At 35.9% G+C, this 21,296-nt stretch overlaps 1 protein-coding gene across 1 annotated transcript; it reads left to right on the plus strand.

Moving 5' to 3' along the window:
• The first annotated feature begins 13,335 nt into the window (after positions 1-13,335).
• LOC149182737 (plasma membrane-associated cation-binding protein 1-like) lies at positions 13,336-15,244 on the plus strand. Its single transcript, XM_089418619.1, has 4 exons — positions 13,336-13,560; positions 13,829-13,918; positions 14,131-14,215; positions 14,678-15,244. Exons 1-4 carry the CDS (start codon positions 13,450-13,452, stop codon positions 14,974-14,976), a joined length of 585 nt encoding a protein of 194 aa, XP_089274745.1. The 5' UTR covers positions 13,336-13,449; the 3' UTR covers positions 14,977-15,244.
• Positions 15,245-21,296: the final 6,052 nt, after the last annotated feature.

Raw genomic sequence — 21,296 nt, forward strand, 5'->3', positions numbered from 1 at the left:
CCTGCAGTACAGCAAGCTAATAAGCAGAAGCGACTGGCAGTTGATCCCATCATCCTCAAAGCTCCAACTCACGAGGTAAGAGGCCTTGATAAGTCTCCTTCTCCTTTTAGTTTTGAATCAGAAATCCAGAAGCTAAGAATACCTATACTTCTCATTGAACTAGTGAATAATGAGTCCTTCAAAAGATCTATCCTCAAGGTCCTTGAGCCTAAAGCCATCCAAGCCTCTACTGACTATGTAAATCTGCAAGATGATAAACCAGTTGTTTTTCTCAGCCCAATGACTAAAAATTATGATGACAACTCCCCATAATTCTATGTCTCTCTAAATATTCATGACAAAATCCTTCATAACTGCCTTATGGACACAGGAGCTAGCCATAATCTAATGCCCAAGGCTATCATGGATGAATTTGGTATTGACATTACCAAGCCTTATCATGACCTATTTTATTTTGACTCTAGAAAAGTGAAATGTTTGGGATTAATCAAAGACCTAGCCATCACCTTGTCTCATCTGCCCATGAAGAGCATGATGATGGATATTGTGGTAGCAGATGTACCACCCAAGTTTGGCATGTTGCTTTCTAGAGGTTGGATCAAGAGATTAGGTGGAACATTGCAAAATGATTTGTCTTATGCTACTATCCCAGTTTTTTGAGGTGAGAGTAGGATATTATACAGAGAAGCTCAGTTGGATTATGTCATCAGTGATGAAAGGAATCCCACTAATCATCCCATTTATGTTGTCAACATTGATTTTGGAGCTTGTATTCTTCAGATTGAAGAATCCTAGTTGGCCTCCATGCAGCTTAAGAAACCAGTTTGCCAGATCACAGAGGAAGAAGGCCCACAAATTTGGGACATGTTCTTTGATGGAGCTTGCTCTAAGGAAGCTGCAGGGGCAGGTGTAGTCCTTGTGTCCCCCACACAAGAATTCATCCATTTATCTTTCAAATTAACTTTTCAGGTCACAAATAACATAACAGAGTACAAAGCCTTGATATTGGGCTTAAACGCTGCTAAAGAAATGGGCATCAAAGGTTTGAAAGTGTTTGGAGATGCAGACCTTATCATTTAGCAGGTCAACAAAACTTTCCAAGCAAAGCATCCAAAGCTAAAAGCATACAGAGATGAGGTATGGAAGCTCAAGTACCCTTTTAATATTTTCAGCATTTCTTACATCCTGAGAATGAAGATCCAACTTGCTAATTCCATTGCTGTGTCTTCTAGCATGTTTATTCCTCCTTTGCCTCCTAAGTTGACTTATGAAGTTCAGGTGAAATATAGACCATCTTTGCCTGACAATGTCAAATACTGGAAAGTTTTTGAAGATGATGATGAAATTAATAGGTTTTTACAAGTCGTTGATGAATTTTCTAAAATGCACATCGACCAAGAAAACGAAACCATTGAAGAATGCAACCAGTCCAAGCTAAAGGACGAGATTGGTCAGGACAACATTGTTCAGCTGCCTAGTAACCATATACCCAAAGGATTGGTGCCCCTAGAGAAGCTGTTTGATCATAATGATGTACCTTATAAGCCTGCCAAAAAAGAAAATGAGTCTGTTGTTCATAAACATAATGTAGGGAGTCCAACCCATCCAAAGTACATAAATCTATCCACTCACTTGTCTTTTGCCTAGAGTTCCGAGTATTGCACCCTAATGAAACAATTTGCTGATATTTTGGCTTGGGAATACAGTGATCTTAAAACCTATGACACCAACACCATTCAACATAAGATTCCGCTAGAGAAGAACACCATCCCTTTTAAGTAGAAATTAAGACCTATCAGCCCTCTCTTATTGCCTTTGATTGAAAAGGAAATCAAGAAGTTGTTGGATGCCAAGATCATAGTTCCCCTAAGGTATTCAAAGTGGATAGATAACTTTGTGGTAGTAAGAAAGAAGAATGGAGAAATCAGGCTTTGTGTTGACTTCAGAAATCTGAACAAATGCTCTAAAAAAGACAACTACCCCCTGCCTAAGATGGAACACTTGCTGCAAAAAGTTTCAAGGGCTAGAGTCATGTCTTTCTTAGATGGATTTTCAGGTTACAATCAGATTGATGTACATCCAGAAGATCAGGAAAAGACCACCTTCACTATTCCTTGGGGCACTTTCATGTACTCCAAAATGCCTTTTGGATTGATGAATGCTGGGGCTACTTTTCAGAGGACCATGGACATAGCCTTTGTGGGAGAGAAGCACAAGTTTGTCCTTATTTACCTTAATGACATAACAATCTTTTCCAACACTCACAAGGACCATTTGCAGCATTTGAAGAAGGTGTTTCTAAAGTGCAGACAGTTTGGAATTTCTGTGAACCCAAAGAAGTCACAGTTTGCTCTAGAAGAAGGAAAACTGCTGGGACATATTGTTTCTGTTGAAGGTGTGAAGATCGATCCAACAAGAGTTCAAGCAATTCAGACATTGTCCATCCCAAGGTCAAAAAGGGACATTCAATCTTTCCTGGGTAAGATCAACTTTGTCAGGAGGTTTATTCCAAACTTTGCAGAACTAGTGAAGCACATCACTTCCATGCTGAAGAAAGGATCAGAAATAAAATGGACAGATGCTACAAGAAGCTCTTTTGAAGCCATCAAACAAGATATCATGGAAGCTCCCACTCTAATCAGCCCAGATTACACCAAGGATTTTTATATCTTCTCTTTTGCTTCTTATGATACACTTGCAACAGTTCTGTTGCAAAAAAATGATGAAGCCGTAGAGCACCCCATGGCCTTTTTAAACAAAACTCTGAGGGATGCTGAACTAAGGTATGACCTTATTGAAAAACAAGCTTATGCTCTCATAAAATATTTAAAGGCATTCAGAATTTATATTCTGCATTCCAAAGTGGTTGCATATGTACCTTCAGCCTTAGTAAAAGATGTCCTAACTCAGCCAGATATTGATGGAAAGAGAGCTAAATGGATTGCAAAATTCATAGAGTTTAACATAGAGGTGAAGCCCACTAAGCTTGTCAAAGGCCAGGGCTTGGCTAAACTTATGGCTGAGGAAAATTGCAGTTTGTTAGACATCAATTGCATGGGTTCAAATTCAGGTGATGAGCAGACAGAGGAAGCAGCAGAAGAGCAAGAGCAGAATCAGTCTTTGGCTGAAAATCTAGCCACCTGTGAATGGTATTCCAGTATAGTTCATTTTTTGTAGAAGCTAGAAGTCCCTCCAGGGCTTAGCTCAAGTCAAGCCCGAGCCATTAAGCTTAGATCAGCCAAATTCTGCATTAATAAAAACCTACTTTATTGGAGAGACCCATCAGGAATCCTCTTGAGATATCTAGATAAAGGACAATCTGTGGAAGTCATGCACTAGTTCCATTCTAGCATCCGTGGAGGGCATCATTATTGGAAAACCACAACCCATAAGATCCTGAGAGATGGGTATTATTGGCCTACTCTGTTCTCTGATGTGCGTTCTTTTGTGAGGTCTTGTGACAAATGTTAGAGGTTTGCAAGAAGACAATAGCTAAAATCACTGCCCTTGAAGTCAGTACACGTCAATGGTCCCTTCCAGTAGCGGGGCTTGGACTTTATAGGTGAGATCAACCCACATTCCAGTGACTAGCACAAATGGATCTTGGTAGCCACTGATTATTTCACCAAGTGGATTGAGGCTATACCCACTAAGAATTCTAATCATCAAGTTGTCATAAAGTTCTTGAATGAGAATATTTTCACTAGATTTGGTTTCCCAACCAAACTAGTCACTGATAATGCAACATATTTCAAGGCAAAAGAATTGGTGGACATGACTGAATCCATGGGCATTTAATTCATGCATTCTACCTCATATTATCCTCAAGGCAATGGCTTGGCAGAATCATCTAACAAGAGTCTTGTAAGGATAATCAAAAAACTATTGGAAGACAACAAAAAGAGTTGGGATTCCAAGTTGAAGTTTGCACTATGGGCTGACAGAGTTACCAATAAGAATTCCATAGGAAATTCTCCATTTAAGCTAGTTTATGGCGTTGATGTTATTTTTCCTATCCATCTTATTCTCCCTGTGGCCAAATTATTTCAAGAAGAACAAGATGAAATGAATGACATGGTAAGGAGAATGAATAACCTAGTTGAATTACAGCAGATCAGAGAGTAGTTGGTTGAGAAGTCAAAAGTTCATCAGAAGAAAATCAAAGAAACCTTTGATAGGAAGGCAAAAGTGGAAAATTTCCAAGTTGGTGATTGGGTTCTCAAATGGGATGCATTGAAGGAAAAGAAAGGTAATCATGGTAAGTTTGACTCCTTATGGACAGGTCCGTTTATCATCACTCAAATTTAGTAGAACAATACCTTTATTTTGCACAGTCTGGAAGGAGAAGATGTTTTTGGTGGCCCAGTCAATGGGCGGTTCTTGAAACTTTATTTAATTTAAGGCTTCAAAGCCTTGATATTTTAAATATTTTTTTCAGTTTTTAGTTTTATGCAAAACAAACTCCATGCCCAATGGAACACTAGGAGATAGATTTGTTTTTGGTTTTATTCTTGAAACCCCACAGGGAGGCTTTCATCCCTAGAAGGAGCTAGTGTTAGCCTTGTTGGCATGTGGCCTAAAATGGATCCAAAAATGCTCTCTAAAGTCTTCAAAAGCTAGTAAAATCAGGCCAAAGATAGAAACAATCGTAGGAGAAGAACCATTAGAATGGCGGAAAAACACTATCAAGAGGCAAAAACTAAGGAAACAACGAAAAAAATGAGTGTCAGAGGTCTGAACAGTGAAATGCATAGTAGCCATCAGATCTGGTTGATCAATGGCCCAGATCGGATCGGCAGTCGCAATCGGCAGTGGTAATCGGCAGATATTGGCGTGGACCATATGAAAATTACGATGGGGACCGGCGGAGTCAACTTGGACCGTCGAGCAAGTGCGCAGATTGATGGCCCACGTTGCATCGGAGGTTCACTATTGAGGATTATAAAGAGTGCTTGCAAATGGCCTGGGGCATGAGCGATATGCGATTTCGATTAATCTCATCGCGGTATCGCAATCGACAAACACAACAGAGCAGGGCCTATACACACACATATATATATATATATATATATGCGCAATATAGTCAACCAGACCGGATAACATTATGAACCATATTATATATATATATATATATATATATATATATATATATATATATATATATATATATATATATATATATATATATATATCTATATCTATATATATCTATCTATCTATCTATCTATATATATATATATATATATATATATATATATATATATATTGAAATACGGGAAATGCCTTTTTCCTTTGTATTTGCGTATTTCGTTTATTAAACGAAATACAAAGGATGAAGCACCAATGCGACATTACAGACCTGAAAGGGTTTATTAATGCTGTTGAACACCATTTCAAATCCAATAAAGCGGGATTTTCACATTTTAATGTATTTTCCAATATAAAGGGAAAATCACAAAACAGGCAAGATTTCGGGAGATCCAAAGGCGATAAATGGTTTGGGCTGGGCTCCACCCGATCCCATACAACGACTGCCACGTGTCCAGGCTAAGGAGAGAGAAAACCACCCTCATCAGGTGGTTAACTCCCATACAAAAGAGCCACCTGAAATGGATCACAACCGTTGGATCTAGAGCTCCCAGATCAACGGTGGAGATGTGATATCGCTACAAAGGCGGACCCAATAGAGGAATAGATCATATTTAAGGACTTTTGAAGTCCGGAATGAACAGAGCTTGGTAGGATTTCACAGTGATGCAACGTTTTTCTGTGTAAAACAGAAAACAATCATTTGGTATTCGAAAGGATGTCAAAAGCCCGAAGACCCATTCCTTTATGAAATAGAGGCCGAGAGATAGAGGCTGTGAGACAGATTGCCAGGAGACAGATGGCCAGAAAGGGAAAAAAGGCCACAGCACGATGCAGCCCGCAACAGAAGCGATCATGGAGCATCGCTAGCATGAGTGAGCCACCTGACAACGCAACACATTTACCAGAATTTGGTTACTATGTTGTTAGAAGAAAGACCTCTAGCTCATATCTGTTAAATCGTGGCATCAAGAAGTTAGAAGCCAGAGGGGATAGATTAAGACACCTCGAGCCTCAGAGAGCCCGAGGGCATTATAAAAGGCCTATAACTTTTGGAGACTGTGGATACTCTGCTACTCTAGCTTCTCATATTCATTCCAGCAATATAAGCTTCTTTTGTTGTTACATGTTCAATTCCCATTTTCTCTTCTATTCTAAGCTTGCACTTGAATAGGTTATTCATGTTTTCTTCTATGTCTAATGCTAGATAACTGTCATCTTATCTCTGCATTAATAAATTAGATTTTCAAAGCTTCATTTACTTCCTGTAGTTGGCCATTCATATGCGTGTATATATGCATTTGTTGGTATAGTCAGTATTCTTCATCTATCCATTGAATCTATAAACTATTGAAAATTAGTGGTCTAAAGCCTTGTAAAGCTGAGGGTGTTCATGCATGTCTTGAGTGAAAACAGTGTTGAAACAGTCATCTGACTTGATCCAAACCATCATCCATTCCAATAGTTCAGAGAACAATATTGAAGATTTATATGTTACTAGGCATCTCTGAGTTACAACCTAGGAGAGCTTCCTGGAGTGATAACATGGCCTACAACATACATACAAGTAGTTATGTGCACTTACCTGGGCACTACCTATATTATGGACCAAGAAACAAAGCTTGTAAAGGGTTCCTAGATAGCTTGGCTATTCGCAGGGACCCAAGGATGATCACCCCCAGACAGTACCAACCGCATTCAGCACGAGGCTATAACCAACTATTCAAGAAAGGGTTTACCTTGTCATCCTAATACCAGGGATACAAACGAAACATGACTCCTAGCGTTCAGAAAAATTCAAATCAAAGAATTCATAGAAAAGATGCAACCTTGTGTGAACTGTAGGGACATAAAAACAAGTCATCCAGACTCAAGAAGACATGATTTACAAAAAACAACATAAAAATATATTAGACCAAATCCTGAGTAAAATGGAAGTGTAGGTCCAGTCATCAAGGTGTGCATCACCGAAGATTCAAGGATGTCCCTCATATAAAATCATAGGTCAACAAGAATAACAGAGGAGTACCTCCTCAACGTTATCACATCTGATACAAGCTGTCATCAATGTAATTACCATACTGTAATAAGGAGTTCTCATGGTAATTATCACTACAACATATAAATTTTCTCCTAAGCTATCCATGTACCTTTAACATTGTACATCACATTAGCCAATTATGTAAATAGTAGTAACACAGTCATGTAATTTGCGTAGTAGCACCATTTCGACCATAAATGTATCACATTTTCATTATCATGGAAAGTACATAAAGAACACTTATCTTATAAATATTTGGGGCAACTAAGTTTGGGACTATAACTCTCCACCCAACCATAGACAACTATAGCTAAGCTTTACTTGTAATTGTCACCCCCAAGCCAGATTCCAAAGCATAAGTGTGGGTTCTTCTAAGTGTTTCTATCCAACCAACACAACTGAAACATGATGTCACAAGGTCACTGTTGCCTTCAATATCCACCAGTTGAGCACCTTATAAATCACACTCTTTAGGCATACATAGAGAATGCGAATATTCCACAAAAAAATAACTCCAACACACCTATCAAGAAGTCTCCTCAGCCTTATGACAAGCCACACTATCTAAACCATTTACACAACAAGCTTCACTCCAAAGATTTCCCAACTGTGCACCCTTATTCCCTAGATTTCATTCTGGGCTAGAGACCTCTTGATCTCCTTCTCTGGTCAATTTTCTCACTCACACCGTATTTTTGAACATTTTGTGTGTTTCCAATGTCACCTTGCTCCCCTCCCCCCTCGTGAGTTCCCACAAGGGAGAGTATGTAATCCTCCATAAGTCGCACAATAGTCATCCCCTAACAACGAAACCCATGTTGCTCATAAATTTTATCCTTTTCTTTGTTTTTTGTTTGGGAAGAAGGACATTTGGACTAGTCATTCCTTTTTCAATAGAATTCAATGCGTAATCAACACATTTAATTGCTTTCAACTAACCAATACTGATGTTTAAAGAACGACCATTTCCTCAAGCTATCCTCTTCCTCAAGAAATGTATTTCATGTCCCTCATTAGATATTTTAGAGTAATTGCAATTATTTACAAAAGAGAATGTTAACCAAGGGATGTTACATCATATGGAGATATAATATCATGACTCATCCTAGTAACTCACAATGCCCACAAATTCAAACTAATTAGACATCTACTATAACTTCATCAAGAAAATACCTCCAAATATATCACCCATCCCTCATTCAATTTGGATCTTCCACCCCCACTGCCAAACCTAATAAAACACAAGGGAATTCTTTTCCCTTTAATATTTCACTCCATCATGGATTTGTGTTTCCTTTCTCTTCTCGACAATCCTTAGGAATCCATCTTTCCATTTTCTATCATATTCTCTCATGAATCCTTCTTGTCTAGTGCTCTATTGTAGGTAGGAAAAATTTGATTAATTGAATGTTCTCTAGGAAATTTTCCCTCTAGTGCACAATGGACCATTGACTCTATTATGGAAAATTCCTGACATAAGTACATGGTTGCAGTTTTAAAAGTTTTTTTTTCTTTTTTCTTTTTTTTTAATCCATGGGAAATATCTCTATATTCCATTTGAGGAATATATATTTTTTTTGTCTTGAATGTACTATTTCATATTTAAGGTTTTCTTCAACTATTGTGGAAATTCTAGCCATGGTTATTCCTTAACGATCTCATTATTTTCCTTTCTTGATAACAACAATTACCGCAGCTTGTCAAAGCTATAACTAGCCACAAGATCAAGGGATTCTCTTCCATTTTGCAAGGATAACAACCATGGTTTCAAATAGGCCACTACATATCTAGTTAGATGAAAGTATCCTAGAGAACATGGATGTATAATGAATGAACTCTTCCCACAAGAATTTTCACATGATATATTACCCCTTCCATGGAAAGTGCGGGGAAACATAAAAATAAAAATTTGTGTTAAAGTTGATGGGAAAGCTTCACAAAGAAGCACTGGCTATAAGGTATTACTTTCTAGTGGAAAAATATCAAGGAAAAATCACCCATGCAACCTGTTTCCTCTTCCTCTATTGTGATATCATAACCCCTTCTTGCTCCTCAAATAGCCATTTTGGTGGATATTTTATTACTATATTTTCCCTTTCATACATGCTTTATCATAACTTATGCACACCATGGTAATATCCACACCATACTCTTAGCTTGTCACTTGGATTCATAATAATTCACTAATTAGGGCTTGGCCTTCAACTCTGCTCTAAGAATATTTATAAGGACTTTACATTTCTACAAGATAAAGTCATTATAACTCATCTCTCCTAGCTCAACTCTTGTCACATAAATGACATCATTATATCATATACATGAATATATATAAATAATACAAGGTTTGAAAGTGAGGATATTATAAAGTTTTTATAAGAGACATCTACATTGTTAGAGACCTTTTAATGTTTGAACTCTACGTGGGAAGTCATGGCCAAAGTTGAAAACCAAAGTTTTAACTAACAAACCTAGACATGTTAATATTTTATTGGATCAAAATACTTTCCTTGACTCATTTTTCATAAAGTTCCTACAAGCCCCCAACCTAAGTGGCAATGCTGGGAATGGAATGAAGCCAATGATTTTAATAAATATAAGTTTGTTGCTTGCTATAGATGGCTCTTTCATAAGCATATTTTGGATGGTTGATTGAATGATTTGGAGGCTCAAGTCTAACAAAAAAAATGGTTATTTTGGCTTCATAATGTTGGAAGCCATTGTTTAATCCCAAAATAATTTATTTTCATCATACTTTATTTAGGGCTTAAGCCTTGGTAACAAATTTTATAGCTATTTCACAAGCTTATATTGGATGGTTGATCAAATCATCCATAGAGGCTCAACTCTAAAAAATGACTTGGATTTTTAGGTTTCATAGTTAGGGAAGTTAATGATATAATTCCCAAAAGACCTTATTTGCATGGCCTTATTCTTAGAGACTTGACATTTGGGGACATATTGTGATTTCTAAACTACTATGGATGTTTTATTTGAATAGTTCGTCATAGTATATCTTATATATTTTCAATATTTTCTTATGTAATGGTTTACTTTAGATTGCAGATTTAATATGCTAGCTTAACATGAATTATGAAAATAAACTAAAACTAAATCGAAGGAAGCTAAAAAAAAACACATCATTCGATTAATGAATACAAAATGTGTCTTAGGAAGACCCCATATGGGTAAAACCCAACTAGAATGTAAGGCCTATGCCTTGCTCTTTTATTCTCAATTCTGAAATGTAAATACAAAGAAAGTGCACCCACTATGGAGTTTCTATGGACATTGTGGCCTATATGGCTATCATAGGATATTTTTAATTCATGTGTTATGCTTCAATATCCCACTCCTAGATGCTTTGATTTATTATGAAACAATGAAAACTATAATAAGAATGGAATCCCTTCCTTTTCCAGTGGCCTAATATTTAACATGTCCTAGTAATCATTTAAGGTTATATGATTTTTACATCCCTAAACTTTTGATTAGGGTTAGGGTTTTGGACCCCTTAAATATTCTTGAAAGTTAACACATGACTGGATTAACATGTGTGAATAATGGGAGTTGGTGTGGCATCCACTCGATATCATGGTGGTCAACATGACAATTTAACTTATATGAGGCATAATTACCTCATACAATATTAAATTGTTGGAAAGCTCATATTGTTGAAAAGCTCTAATTTTCGAGAATGATGTCAAGAGGTTGTGAACTTTGTTCACATAGTTTTGGCCCCAAAATTTGTTATTTATTGCATCAAACGAACTTGAATTTTTTTTCGATCCTAAATCACCAAAACAAGACCTATCCCTAAAATAGGTTGTAAAAGCCAATAACTCCAATTTTTCCACCTAGAAAGTACAAAAATAAAAGATAAATTACATAATGAACCATTTTGGATCACATTATCTCTCCTAGAGATCCCTCATTCTAATTCTCCTTTATTTAGTAAACCTATAAACCTTAAGCATCTTTTTGGGAATTGTAAATGTGCCAAGTTCACCTAAGAATGTGTTACTAAATAATGTTGGCAACTCTTCCCTACTTCTATACCTTGGAAACCTTCTCTTTTAGTAAGTAAAACTCCTAAGACTATAGAGTTTTCACAACACTCTAATTGCTAAAAATGGACTTGTTTTTTTTCTCATATGGAAAAAATATAATGATTCCATGTTTAAGTTAAAGCATGACCTATAAATGATTTGTCCTATTGTGACATCTCTCTAATATGTATACATAAATATATAAAAATTGAAGTGTATAATAAAAAGTTAAATGGGATGTGATGCATTTGTTCTCTCTCTCACACACACACATATAATTGTGTTTATGATACACATGTACCGACTCTTGTAATAATGGGGAATATAGCCAATTGGAGGTCACTCATTGACTATCCACTCAATTTCTTTAGTTCTACATAGAGTTAACATTTTAAAAGAAGTCCCCATTAGGAAGATTACCTAATTGCCATCTGTGACAACGGTACACCCTCATAGCTTACGTCTCCCGCTTACTTGGAAGTGATAAGTTTTCTTAGCTTATCTTTAATATTTCATCATAACTCACCCCTCTTCTTTGTGAAATGATAAGTTTACATAGCTTACCTTTAAACATTTGTAGATGAATTTGAACATGGGAATGAACATTAAGAAAAAACATTACAAATTTGTAATTTGTTGATAATGAATAGATATCTTTGAAAGTGATAAGTTTTTCTAACTTACTTTTAAAAACCTCTAAACAATAAATATTAAAACATGCTATTCTAAATTTAAAATATATTGATAATAGATAAATATCTTAAAAAATAAATAAATATAACTTTTTAAAACCATTAAACAAATTTTGAACATAGCCTCAACACTTAGGTAAGTCATTCCAAATTTGAAATTTTTTGATGATGGATGATGAATATCTACCTTTAACATGAACACTTAAGTAAATCATTCCAAATTTGAAATTTTTGGATGATGAATATCTACCTCTAAAAATCATGATACCCTTCGCTTAACATGCAACCCATTTAAAAGTAACTTGAATTTAATTATTAATGCTTATTCTCTTAGGTCTAAGAAATATAAAATATAAAATTTAAACTATTATGTGCTACCTTAATTGTGATATATATTTTTCAGTGGGGGAGAAGCATCCCCGCTGAAGAATCATCATACAACATATATCGCCGAAGCGAGCAGATTTACATATATTGCCATAGCGTGTAGAGATACGTCGTTACCGAATCAAATGTGCTGCAGCATCACGCAGCTCCCGCAGGATTCGAACGTGGTTGGAGGGTGCGAAAGCCAACCGCCCCAACCAACACATCATGCACTCCTTAAACCAATTTTCATAATAATTTCAACAACTTTAACACCACTTTTAAGATTTCTCGTGGTGGTTGAATATTCAACCTTCTTTTTCTTCCTTTAATAAAAAGTACAATATATGGATTGGTATGTATAGTTTGTAAATAAGAATATAAAACAAGGTTAGGAGAGAATCAAAGTTATTATAATAAAATTAAGAATATAAAAGAAGGTTAGAAGAAAAGTAGAGATAGATAATAGAGCCAAGCGTGGAAAATGACAAAAGTAAGGAAGTGATAATGAAAAATCCATGCATATGTAACTCTTTTTTGAAATGAAAGTACGTTTTCTCTTTTTGAAAAAAAAAGTTGTTATAATAAAATTAAGGACCGTTTGTTGTAAATCTGCAACTTCATCTTACCAAATAATATAACAAAAAGATTTCTTTTATTTATTTATGGTTTTGAATAGCTTTATGAACGCTTAAATACTTTAGCAACAGGACGTGCCATTTTGGGCTACTTTCAAATCGAAAGTTGTTCAGGGTGCAAAGCAGTTACAGGCATTAAAAAATCAGTAAACAGTGCGCTATAATAGGAGCCGGGAAAAGCTGAAGCAACGTCTTTTGCCTCTTATGGCAATAAATCTAGCGAATCAACTAATTATGACGACCCCACCATGTTCTCTTCCAGTTCATGCCAACAATTTATTCGGACTGCATAACCACCATGGTTATCTGTCACTGTTTTAATAAACTAAAGTACAAACAATATTCCAAGTTCAGCCTTCAATCCAGCGAGGACCTTGTCTGGGCTTGCCTGTCATCCTCGCTGTCCATAGCCCTACAACTGGCCGCAGGAAAATTTCTACTTCTAATTGCTTTTAAGAAGATAACATATGAGTACAATTGCTCCATCAGATATCTGGACTACTTCAGAGATCTGATCAAGAGCTAGCTCTGAGAACAAGCTCTGTTCAGGTGATCCAAAGGGTTTTGGAAGTATCAATATGACTTACTGGAAGTCAAAGGTGCTGCCAAAGATCAAGAAATATTTTGGCAAAGGAGATGCCAACAGCAAAGGGGCAGCAGAAGCTGCCAAATCCTTCAACAAGGCCAAGGCAATAAACTTGCTCTGTCTCTCTTTAATTTCATTTATTGTTTTCTATACCCTAAATCAAAATCATCAATCATGTTTACCTGGTATAGATTCTTGACTTTGGATTGATTTAACTCTTAATCCATTAGAAGCAAAAGATCCTCTAAACTTTGATCATCATTATACTTGTTTTATAACAACCCTGAAAACAACTTCTCAATCTATAAGACACTATTTCATGGAATGATAAACCACCTTAATCAGTTTTCATTGGGTGATTTTCTTTACAGAATTCCATTGAAAAAGAAATTGAAGAGAAGAAACCTGAACTGGAGCCAAAGATAATTGAGATATACCAGGACTCCAAGCCAGAAACTAAGGTAAATGCACAATTTCTTTGGCTTTATATATATATATGAAAATGAGTTTTCTGATCAAGCCAAGAACATCAGTAATAATGGAAAATATATATGGTTGGATTTTGTGCCATTTTATAAACCTGAAATTTTTTCCTTTCCTCAAGAAATATTTTGATCTCTGGCCTCTCCACAATTTAGAAATATTGCTTACATTGCACCATATTTTCTGGCAGTTGCTTTTCAAGGAGCCAACTGAAGACAAGGTGAAACAAAATGCCCAAGCTGTTCAGGATCTGTTACAGCGGCTTGTGGAAGCAGGTGGAACATATTAGAATTAAGCCAATGCTAAAATTATAGCCTGACTTTTCTCAGTGCGATTGATAATTTTAATTACTGATTTCAGCTAGCTATTTTTATGTTGATTTGGATAGTAGATTTGGGAATATTTTGAAAATTTGCTGGAAATGAAAATATGATTGACATTGTTGATTTTGATAATTTGATTGCAAATTCCTAGAATATCCTGGAATCTGATGGTTAAGAGAAACGCCATTAACTTCTCTGCCCACGGATCAGATTATGAGATATTCCCTAAATCTACAATCCTCATGGACATGAAAATCTGATGAATATATACATGTAATCAAATATCTGAGTTAACTCATATTCATGAGATTTTCCAAATATTCCAGAATCTACAATCAAGTTATGCTCATATTCTTAGACCATAATGAGTTAATTGATGTTTCTCATGTGAATACTGTTTGTTGTATATTGTAGGTTGTCCAGGAGCACAAATATTGAAGGAGGCTGGAGATAAGTATGGCACTGCTCTATTGTCTTCTCAGATCCAATACCTGCTAGGGAAGCTCTCTCCATTTGTGGCCAATGAAGAATCCCCTGTCATTGCCAGAGAGCTTGATTTGGTGGAAGGGGGAGCCGAAACTGCAGAGGAAACTGCTAAAGACATCTCAGAGGCACCAGCTGTTCCTGCAGGTGATGAGAATGTGAAAGAACCAACAGCCAAGGTTGAAAAAGAAGTTGAGATTGTGGGCACCGAGGAGAAAGGCCACCTATAAACTGAAACAGGCGTTCAGAGACGTGCTAAGGAAATTATGGCCAGGTTTCCGCTTATTTATGATGATTTGTTTATGGATCCAGAGTTATTTTTTCTATTATTTGCAGTCCCAGCTTCTACCGATATTCCCTGCCATACTATGATTTGTGCCTTGTATTAGACATGCTCCAATGCAAATTAATTTCATCGTTGTTTCTATGTGGGAATAGATTGTTTCCTGCGTATATTTGTTACAGAGATATTAAAGTTCTGAGAGCTTTTTTTTTCCATCGATGAATAATTTCTATGTGCTAAATATAATTTCTATCTACAAAATGTTCATCATCTTTATATTGATTGTATATATCTAAATATTTTAGAAATCTGATAAATATAAACCAGACCAACGGTTTAATCGCATTTATTTCCATTCAATTTTTAGAATATTTGAACAGATAAATAACTCACGCTGTTGATTAGTTTTGCATTTTAACATTACAATAGCATTTCTAAAAACAGTAAACCAGATACATAAAAGCATAAGAAATAAATTAATTTTGAACTCAAATGGTTGGAATGAATATAAAATTATTGTTTTTGGGATAAAACTAAATTTAAAATTAATTTAAAATTAAATTCATCTTAAATTCATTTTTATTTATTTATTATTATTAAAATAAAATAAATATTATTAAAAAATAAATATAAATAAAACAGAATTTTATATTTATATATGTGTTAGATTTGTTTTTCATTTTTGTTTTGAAGATGAACTACATTAGATAGTTAGAAATCTTGATGTATAACTATAGATGTGATTAATTCATGATTAATTTGAAAGACATTTTGAATAACAATATGAATCACAGAAGTCTAAAATCAATGAAAATAAAATAATATATAGACTTTGTCTCGCTGTGATGAGATGGAAGCCTTAAAATTAATGAAGTGCTTGGAGATCAAAGATAAACAAAAATTGGTACAAATTAAAAACAAAACTTGGTACAAATTTAAATCGCTATAATGTGATATAACAAGGATATTTAACACCCAATTTAGTGACATGGATATTTCTTTAAAAAGATGTACCTTAGTTTCCTTTCCATTCTCTAAATCTCAAGGTTAAAATTTTATTTATTTTTTATTTTTCAAATTTAGTATTACTTTAAAATAGCCTCCTATGAAAGAGAAAGTCATAAAAAGATAAAAATAATTGCTGGAAATAAATAACCCTATTAGCTATGTAAGTACAAATGCCAGTGGAGTATACAATAGAAAATCAGGAGTGTGAGGAAATCACTGGAGTGGGATGTTTGGCATTGGAACCTATGTGAGCATCCAAAATTTCCAAACATAGAAGCTGGAACTGCTATGCACACATGATGTAATCACTGGAGTGGGATGTTTGGCATTGGAACCTATGTGAGAATCCAAAATTTCCAAACATAGAAGTTGGAACTGCTATGCACACATGATGTCATTCAGGACAAAGAAATGTCATACTGCTCCTCTTGTTTCTCCTTCATAATGATGCCTAAGAGGGTTTTCAATTGACCATACCAAGGTTAAGATGATTTATCTAAACAATTTAAAAGAAATAATTAAATATATTACTTTTCAATATAAATATTTTTCACATTTTAATGTATATTACATACGTTTTATAAATTGCAAATTACATATTCTTTATACTTCGATTGGAAAAATATTTATCCAATGCAAATTTTAAAGAGTAATATTAGAAAAAATTATATTATAAGCATAATGTGGTTTAGTGGTACATACTATACCAAGAGACTTCCAAGAAGATACTACACTTAACTACTTTTCTAAACTGAAGCCATAATTGATAGTTATAAAAGTGAAATCTCTAAATAATACCATGGAAATAGGCATTTTTGATTGCATATTGGAGCTACAAAGTATGAAAATCATTGGATCCATATAAAGAAACTATATTTTCCAAATTTGGGTATGGCAAGGGAGTAGGAGGACACATCGAGTTCACCACATAGGCTACAGATAGAGCAAGTGAAGCTACCTATTGTCGGAGTGCATCCAATTGGCTTCTCAAGCTATCAATTTCATCATTTTGTCGTTGGAAGCCATTAGTTGGTCTACACAAATTTGGAGTGAAGTGATTTGGTGTTGAAGCTTATCAGTTACACCACCGTTAACAGGGAGTCAACCTTCACTGCTTCTCTATATGGGCCATGCCAAAGACTGGGGGAGAGCCTACATCTTCCTACTTGTCAACATGTGTGCTCAATGCATTCCACCATAATTTACTAAATCATAATTCTCCAAGCTTCCAGTTTCCAAGAATGAAGGAAATGTGAGCCATAAAATTAGGCACCCTTGCCTAGAGAGAGCCCAACCTCCAAACCGACATCAATTTCCACATTGTTCCATTCGAGCTACTGTAATTTCCCATCGATCTCAGACAAATGAGGAATATTGACCTTTTTGCATTCATGATGAAGAATTTAAAACCCAATTGTGTGCCTCATTTTAAAGAACCCCACTATGTGACCTCTTAAGCCTCTATCTGGTGGATGCCATCATGGCCACCATTCATGTTGTGAGAGATTATTGGGTGGAATTAGGTGGAACCATTCACCCATAGGGTTCCGAGGGGGTGAGTGTTTACTTGATTTGCTAATGAGTCTTCCATCATATTGAGTTCCTTAAGGACATGGATGGAGTGATGTTTAGGGGTGGAAGATAGGATTTCTAATATTCTCTTGAAAATGGATTGGAGTTTGGGGTTTATTGGATAGGAATCATGTTGGAAATGATGTTTAATACTGAGAGGGGGGTGGGGGGGGTGGGGGGGGGGGGGGGGGGGGGTTGAATCAATATTAAGGCTAATTTAAATTTAGTGCAAATATATACTTCTTTTCACTTGGAAACCATTCATGTGAACAACCATGAGCATGTTATGTAAACAACAAATCAACTCAACACATGAATATACACATTAACACCATGAGCAACATACACATAAACATAGAGGATTTAACATAGCAAACCAAAAGGGAAAAAAGAACATTATGTTTGGTTATTATGATGCAAAATATAAGCTCCTACTCTATTTATGCCATATATCTTTGTGAGCATCCACTCACAGGAACCACCAACTCCCTAAGACTTTTTGCTAGCACCCACTAGTAGGAAGCACCAACTCCCTAAGACTTTTTGCTAGCACCCACTAGTAGGAAGCACCAACTCCCTTCTTCTGTAGACACCTGGTGAACCTACTAGGGGGGCGGGGGTGAATCAGTATTTTCAAACAATTAAACTTTTCAATTTCATATCCTGATTTTTGTATGTGACTTTATTGAAATGAACCTGCGTGTGTACGTGATTGTTGTTCATACAACTAGTGTATATCCAGTGCAACGTATGTTCCAGTTAATTCATCTTTTGCTTATCTTAAGATAGTGCATCAACACTTCATTAAGCATTAATTAACCAATAACCATGTGTAGTAAGAAAAAAAATAAAACATCACACATAATCATCACACATGAACACCAAGATTTAAGGTGGAAACCCAATATGGAAAAAACCACCGCTACTGTCATCCCTGTCTTCTTTTTATTATAAAGAGAAACTTCTTACAATCTTGTATTGACGCAGACTCATATCGGTATGAAGGCACCCACCTACAAAAGGCTACAACCATCTCTCGTTCTCCAGCATCCACTGGAAGGGAGCTCTAACCCCGTGATCTCATTTACTAGCACCCAACGGAAGGGAGCTCTAACCCCCTGATCTGATTTACCAGCTACCATTGGAAGGAAGCTTCAAATTTCTCATTGAATACTCCAACTCTCAACACCTTCGTGGACCACGTTTCATAAATTTTCATACTAGAACCACCTGATACAACACCTCACAACTGTAGGCCACGTTTCTTCAAATTTTCAGACTGGACCCACAATCAACATGTAAGCCCAAAACCAAATATCAAATCTAAAACCAATCACTCAATCATCATCCGAAGCAACCCATCTCTGACCCAACTGAATCAACCAATCACTCAATCAACTGAAACCCAAATCAATCAACGTATTCTCAAACAACCAGAATAGTTAAATCATGGTAACTAGAATACTAATACTGAACCCAAACACTGCGTCAACTTATTGAATCAACTAAAACCCCAGATCAATAACCTATTAGAATATATACACTACTTTACTGTAGCAAACCTCCCTACAGATCTTAAACCACTGAAACCTGAGAGTGAACCACTGAATCCTGAAAATTGAACCACTGTCACTCTGAAACAAACACTGAATCATACACATATCCACTGCATCATTATGAAATAATCACAGAACCATTATTGATCTTTAATCACAAAAAACTAGTAGCTTCATCATTCTTCAATCAATCAATCCTCAATCAAAACATCATTATTAAGCCTAGATCATCAAGTAAGACTTCATTGACAGAAAACAGAAACACAGTAAGACTGATTAAATTGATCAGACATCCTTTTCATCAAAACCCTAGTTTATGTATGTGCTTTCCTCAAAACAAGCCCGCGTGTATACACGTTTTTCAAGAAACAAACTCACATATAGATCAGAATATATACACGAATTACTAGTATCAAACTCGTGTGTATATGCTCCTTTAAGGTTATAAAACCTGCATACAGATCTGCATTTACTAGCACAAAACTTCATTGAATCACAGAACTTCAGACATACCCATATCTCGACATACATAGAAAAATCATGCATCAAGATACTATCAACACTGATCAAATCAACTCATAATCAATATTTTCATCTCAGATCTATTGGATCTGATCCATCATCAAATTCTGAGGTGCATACTTAGTTTTAGATCAAGAAAAACATCAAAAACCCATTGCATGCATATTTTCTTCAGATCTAACTATTTATAAAATATTCATCACTTGCACACCTTTTAATTTTGATCTACATCTCCTTATATATCTTAGCCCTTATCCAATACCGTAGGTCAAAACCATACTTCAACTGATGGTTTTCTTAGACGAGATCAAAACATATGTTGATGGGCTCAATACGACAGGGAAATACCATGGTAAGGACCCTTGGTATTTAAAATACCATGGTACATAAACTGTACGCATCTTTGCTTCTTCATACGTGCATGTGTATGTGGATTTGACTCACAGAACCCGTGTATACTCCACTGTTGGAAATAATACTGAGAGGGGGGGTGAATCAGTATTATCAGAAAAACTTTTTCATTTTATGCTCAGAAACATATACGCTACTTCAGTTAAGTGAAACAACGTGTACACGCTACTGTGTCTAAAGAAACCAGCGTATAACAAGAAAACTTATGATTCAGTAGCTTATCTTCAGTGAATGCATCAGGACATTATTAACCATGATAGTAAAACAGGTGCAGTATAACAGAACAGATCATCACACAGAAAACACACACATGAACACCATGATATAAGGTGGAAACCCAATGTGGGTGAAAACCACCTGCTGCAAGTCGTCTCTATCTTTCTTTAATATGAAACTTCAGTTTACAATATTTTGTACTGGTGCAGCCTTATACCAGTACGCAGGCTACAACCTGCTGAAGGCTTCAACCTCCTCTCGTTCTCCAAACTTCCTTGGAAGGGAGCTCCAACCCCCTTTGCTCTTGTACTAGCTAAGATACTAGTACGTATGTGTTGGCCTACAATATTCTTTCCTTCAGGTACCACTTTTCATACATTTTCAGACTGGATATTCCTGAAGCACAACATTACAATCTGAAGACCACAATTCATTCAACTTTCATAACAAATCATTGAAGCACAAAACAACCAATACTAGCATCATCAATCTTTGAATCACTGAACCACTGAAACCCTGTCAACACCAGTCACCAGAACACAAAGCAGACTACAGTACTCTGCAATAGCAGTCAGACCCAACTGCAACCCCAAAAATCAAACTTCAAAAGATATACGCTACTTCAATGAGAGAAACCCGCGTATACACGCGCTTTTACCAAAGACAACCTGCGTACAGATCTAAAAATAAATTCTCTTAACATGCAGCTGTACCAGACATCAGTTAGACCCAGAACATAACATTGCGTCAGTATGCAAATCTAGAAATACGCATAATCAACCATATCATAATAGTGCATTTCAAACCATTAGATCCCGATCTGTCCTTAGATCTAGTCTTCCATCAACCGGTGTGATCTCTCCTTAGCTTAGATCAAGCAACCCAGAACCTGCATACCAGATCTCTTTCTTTTTCAGATATTCAAGACTTTTCAATTGTCTTTGCCTAATGATCTTCTTCTCCTTATATAGCCTTAGGCCTT

Source organism: Pinus tabuliformis, chromosome 3_2 (genome assembly GCF_031772625.1).
Source record: "Pinus tabuliformis cultivar Carrire ecotype Pingquan chromosome 3_2, CPIR1, whole genome shotgun sequence".
Lineage (NCBI taxonomy): Eukaryota > Viridiplantae > Streptophyta > Pinopsida > Pinales > Pinaceae > Pinus > Pinus tabuliformis.